At 38.3% G+C, this 6,000-nt stretch overlaps 1 protein-coding gene across 1 annotated transcript in view; it reads right to left on the bottom strand.

Annotated features, from left to right (window-relative positions):
* NCKAP5 (NCK-associated protein 5) overlaps positions 1–6,000 on the bottom strand; it is a 337,214-nt gene that overhangs the window by 11,672 nt on the left and 319,542 nt on the right. The window contains exons 16-17 of the mRNA XM_010000398.1: positions 2,896–3,210; positions 562–698 (exon numbers count right to left, since the gene is read on the bottom strand). Coding sequence (XP_009998700.1) covers positions 562–698; positions 2,896–3,210 — 452 coding nt within the window. The remainder of the gene's footprint in view (positions 1–561; positions 699–2,895; positions 3,211–6,000) is intronic.

Raw genomic sequence — 6,000 nt, 5'->3', positions numbered from 1 at the left:
GGTAACTTGACAACCATCAGCAGTAGTTTTTACACTGGTATATGCATTTGCCTGTTGTTCTTTCTGCAGTTTTCATTAAAAGACTGAAGGACAGACAGGCCATTGCAGGGATTAACCAAAAACCCACAGAAACATGTAAGACAAGTTATTTTCCCTTTCACAGCAGTTCCACAGCACATCTGCTCAAATGCTCATACTACACAGCCATACAGACAAGGAAACCTAGGCCTGGGGGAAAAAAGGAAATCCGAATCTCATGGAAAGGAAACAAACAAGAACGAGTTTTTGAAGACAAAAACAGGGCAAAAAGTCTTTATTTCCTTGTCTATAAAATGTCTGCAAGGATTTTAATTAAAACATGATTGTAAACCATGAGGATAACATACCTTTGGGTGCTCTATTATTATTAATAATAAATAACGAGATGGCAAATGAAGGGCAAGAAAGTAAATGCAGCTGTTAGACTGCTAGTTACTCTTCCCACTATATTAAAAACATCCAGTATGTCTGACTCTTTACACCACAATACATCTTTAATAGATGACACTTCTGAACTTGTACCTTTGTTTTAGTAGTTTTCTTGGTGGTTCTCTCAGGAAGAACTTTCCTGTTTTCCACAGTTTCTTCAGTAAGCTCTAATGATGCAGGGGTCACAGAACTCGGTACTTGTTCACTTTGCTTTGCCACGCTAATTATTCCTGAGTTATGAGAGACATCATTTACATTTTAGGTCTCATCAGCATCTTCATGACAGTGCTTCAATTATAATTCAGTAAAAACTGCAGGCAAGTCATGATACTTTCATTATGCCAAATAATATCTTACTACTCAAAGGAACAAATTACTAACTTACTGGAATCATTCTAACAACGACAGTGGCAGAATTCGACCCAAAGCCTTCTCCAGTTAACAAAAAAAGAGGAACGCATAGATTTAAACCCCTCTAATAGTTTTGAAATATATACTCTTTTACACAACAAACATAATTCAATAACTGCTTCTAGGCATTGTAGGATCTGCTTTGCTATTTTATGTTCTCAGAGAGAACAGTCTGTTAACATAAATGTAATTAGAAGTATTTTTCTAGCAGAAACTCTCAATCAGCTGCTTGCCTTATTTGCTATATTTGCACCACGCAAGATCGGAACATCAAAGAAGATGTATGGTGCATATGAAATAAAGTGATAATTGTAATTTGGATGAGAAAGTGAGGCAGATAAGAACTGAATGAAAATATTCTAGTAAAGAATGAGCTGACCCCATAATCTGATGTATACTAGTTTTTTTTAACATCTCTTCATGACAATTTAATTAAGATACAAACCTTACAAGACTGGTGCAGTGAATATTAGCATTAAGATCAGGACAATCTTCCTGCTACTGACTTCTTATGAAGCAATTCAATGCTTGCAGTTTCTGTTCAATTTGTTATAATGACAGTGTTTAATCATGGACTCTACTCTGTAGCCCACTGCTGAATTGAGGTCACACATGTGGCTATTCAAGCATGTAGCATATAATCTATAACTAAGATTTCTCTTCTGCATCCTTCTTAGCTGTACCATTAATTAACAGTACATTTCTTTTAAAAATACTAAGTATTAAAATATCTTTTTATGCAGTTTTGATTTGAAACAAGCAGGGGAGTCTGCAATGAAGCATACACTGTGTTTGCAGTCTATTACACCATCACAATTCTACAAAGGGAGTATTGCCAAATCAACTAAGTTCTAAGATGTTCAGTTAGAATTCTTCTGTTAGGCATCTTATCAACATATAAAAGAGGCTTCTTTCCTCCTAGGCTCAATATACATTCTGCTCATTAGCAGAACACATTTGATGGCCTGAAACTAAGCTTAAACTTGACATTTAACCTTACATGCTAATTACATAGAATCTCTCTTACAGAGTGATACAGATTTATGCAAGTTAAGCACTCACAACTTTTACAGGAGCAAGAAATACTTATGCTGACAAAGTGCTAACAACCATAACCCAAATAAATACACAACACTGCATTTGCTCATGATAAAACAATACTGTTCTCTATTAAATCAATTACTTTTACTGTTGTTTTTTTTTTAACATATCTAATATGCTGACTATGAAAAACTCCCTGTTATAAATGCTCTCTGTAATGGTTTCTAATGTTACTGACATACATATTAGTAAATCAAGTATCTTCATATAAATGGTCAGTGTGCATTTATAAAAAATTGCACAGAGTTTAACGGTATTATTTACTAATAAAAAGTTATAATTGGTGCTCTTGTTGAATTGCTAGTCCTTTTATCAATTTGCCAGCTTTTGTTTTACACATGCAGTTTAAACACACACATTGCTTTTAAGGCAGGCTAAGGGATTTTATATTTGTATATAGAAAAGTGTTTGTATAATGTTGTAAAGTAGTGAGAGTCCTGTTGGAGGTCAAGGACATGTATTCATTGGGACAGAATTTATGCATTGAGGCCAAAATAGCCTTTAGTCCAAATCTGGTTTCAAAAGCAAGTCTTCATGAATATATCTTTTCTAAGTCACAATATGACTATGCTTTGTACCTTGCCACAAAGTCTGGTCCTGAATATTGCTGAACATCTGCTTTCTTACTCAAGTCCAATTTGAAGGCTGGCATATGTTTTTTCTTCAAGTACTGTTTCTTTAGAAAAGGATTTAAGTACTTAACACATTTTTCTTCCTCAGATAAGCATTATGTGTAACAAAATTTCCATACAGTTCAGGTCACAAACTTGTTAACCTTACACATTCATAAAAAGAATCTCTTCTCCTCTGCATTTAACATTTCTGTTATCAATTGTCATTATTATAAGAGTTCTGCTGATCAAAACAGACATCAGGGCTGAAATAATGAGATTTTCAGTGTAATTGACATTTTACCTGAGGAAGCTGGTTTTGGAAGGCGACTTTGAAAAGGTTGTATACCTTTAGCAGTCATGGCTGGATCAGATGTTGAGTGACTAATTATGCTTTCCACAGACTCCTGGCTCTTAGCTGTTGAAGGCACTTCTCGCTCGAGAGTTTTGGCTTTTACTGAAGGAGCTGAAAGAAGAACTTGGTCCGACCGTGCAAGGGCTTCTGTTTCCAAGGTTGAGTCCTGCTTAGAAATGTGTCGCCCTGTAGATCGGTTCCCTGAGTCCGGGAGGGGGAAGGTTCCAATCCCACTGTCCAGTGTCCTCATCTGGCAGCAAGACTCTAAGATACAAGAAAATTGTGTGATGGGGTTGGAGCTAAAGGTGTCACTGGTATTTAAAGACAGTGAAAGGGTCTATGGGAAAAAAGGGCACCTTCAAGGGAAGGTTTCAAGGAAAGAAAAACATTTTGCATGTTGTGAGTATGCTGCTACCTGTCATTTGTATGCTTCTGACACAATATATCTACCTAGCTGAATACAACGAAATACCATTTTCACAGAATCACAGAATTGTCAATTGGAAGGGACCTCTAGAGAACATCTAGTCCAACTCCCTCACTAAAGCAGGATCCTCTAGAGCACATTACCCAGGACTGCATCCAGGTGAGTCTTAATATGTCCAGAGAAGGAGACTCCACAACCTCCCTGGGCAGCCTGTTCCAGGGCTCTGTCAGTAAGTTTAAGTTTTCCCTCATATTTAAATAGAACTTCCCATGTTCCAGCTTGTGCTTATTGCTCCTTGTCCTGTCACTGGCAACTACTGAAAAGAGTCTGGTTCCATCCTCCCTGCACCCTCCCTTTAGATACTTGTAGGCATTAATAAGGTCTCCGCTCAGCCTCCTCTTCCCCAGGCTGAACAGTCCCAGCTCTCTCAGCCTTTCCTCATAAGAAAAATGCTCCAATACCCCAATCATCTTCGTGGCCCCCTGCTGGACTCTCTCCATCAGTCCTCTGTCCTTCTAGAACTGGGGAGACCAGAACTGGAAGCAATATTCCAGCTGTGTCCTCACCAGGGCAGAGTAGTGGGGGAGAATGACTGCCCTCAACCTACTGCCCACACTCTTCCTTATGCACCTCAGGATTCTATTGGCCTTCCTGGTGACAAGAGAAGGTACAATTACACTAACAGACACCAGAATATTGAAACCGGTCTGCTTCAGAGTTATGAGGTAATAATTAATATAAAGGGCGTGTCCTAGAAAGTGATTACAGGTGGAATTTTAAAATTATTTTGTTTGAAGGCCCGCAGAGAGCCTGGAGAGGACCAGTGTGAGGACTTGAGCAGCAAAATGTATTTCTTCCTATATTATCCCACACTCCACAGGCCTCTCCAGGCCTCTGTTTTCTTCATTGTTTCTCTTACAAGATTATGTTAATAAAAATGCATCACTTACTCTTTGACAAAACTAAGATCTACAGAATTTCCTAGGGATAGCCATCTCTCAGAGCTTCCTTAAAAACATGAGATAGCAACAGCCATGCCTTTGTTTGCCTTGTTACACTCTGGTTCTACACATCCCATTTTGGGTAAGCATGCACTTTCCAACACAATGCCAGCAGGGCTACCTTAAGTACTTGGTTTGGAAACAGTATGGTCACACACAGCCCTTCAGCTAATTCATCCTCCTGAAAAGGTGCTCTACTAACTATGGAGCTGAGAAAGATGCAAGGGTAGATACATGCAGATTGCTGTCCTAGCAGCAAGATCGTAACAGCACCACCCTGCCCTACCCATTTCTAGAGACTTGACTTTTGGTTGTATAATGAGCAAATGATATCAAAGGGACTATGATGGCAAAGCCCTTCTTAGAGGTATGAACACCAAGGAGGGAACTTCAGCACCAACGTTAGGAAAACGAACATAACTTAGGTTAAATGCCTGGAAACATCCCTTGACAGTGAGATCTTCAGTCTGTGGCAGACACTCCCAAAGGAAGTAAAGGAATTTCCTTTGCTTTGAACAATTTAAAGGTACCCTGGATAAAAGATACACTGCACTGAACAACTGTACTCTAGGAGGAGATGCTGAATATGACCCAATATATCTTTTCCATCTCTATTTTCTGTGTTCCTCAGTATTGATTTTTTTATGTCTATTCGTAATTTAAGCCTGTTGTAGTTAGCAGTCCTCTGTCAAGTCATTTTCCTTATTTTTCCTCTGCAGTGTTTCCAGTACTCTCAGAAATTCAGAAATATTTCTCCTCTACCAGCTCTGCCTGTTTGTTTGTGAAATAAGAACATTAAGATGGTCATCTTCTGTTAATATCTTAAACTCAGTGGGCCTTACTTGATAGCAAGTAAGAAATTACCTACAGATTAAATGTTTCCTGATTCTTGTCAAAAGAGGAACAGTCTATTATTTTCATGCTCCTCATTACCTTATCCTTGTCACTCAAGATCAAAGAAAGACTGAAAGCCATGCTGAGCACACTGACCTCACAGGGCCTAGCTGAGCTGCAACTGCAAAACTAACTATCCTTTTAAAGGGCAACAAGTGACTCTGATTTCTCTCAGACATACACTGCATCCCAATTAATCTTTCCATAGGCTAAAGAGGTCCAGGAGTGGAAGCCACAGCTTTCTTAGCACTCTTAAGAAATTAAAAATCAGTCTCTTCTAATTATGACAAGAAAACGTAAGGAGATTCACAACTTAGAGAAAAAAGCAAAGCCAAGTTTTCTGCCCAGGATGAAATGGAAGATGAACACTATTTTCTCTGCTAAGGTCATGTTTCTTAAAATGACATAAGGGTTTGTTTTGCCCACTGTTACCCTGTGTGTGTCTAAGAACTTACTATGGAAGCAACAGCATAAAATCAAGAGAAATTAATACCAAGGGCCATAATTCCAAGAAAACAGTCTCATGATATTCCCAAAATAATTGGGAGAGCAATAGAGAAGCAGAGAAACAGTGGCATGTTTACTTAAAAGATAAAATAATTTCAGCCATTTATAGTTTTTCTTGCTAAAGATTTTATTAATGACAAAGAGAAAACCCCAGGTGGAAAACCAGTTTTTAAAACTGCTCCCTAATTTTTAGTTCTGACCAACTACAAAAAGGTCTGGCTGTCA

Source organism: Chaetura pelagica, unplaced genomic scaffold (assembly GCF_000747805.2).
Source record: "Chaetura pelagica isolate M959 unplaced genomic scaffold, ChaPel_1.0 scaffold386, whole genome shotgun sequence".
NCBI classification, from domain to species: Eukaryota; Metazoa; Chordata; class Aves; order Apodiformes; family Apodidae; genus Chaetura; species Chaetura pelagica.
Note: the sequence above shows the minus strand (reverse complement) of the source record. Positions and strands in the feature narration are given on the sequence as shown.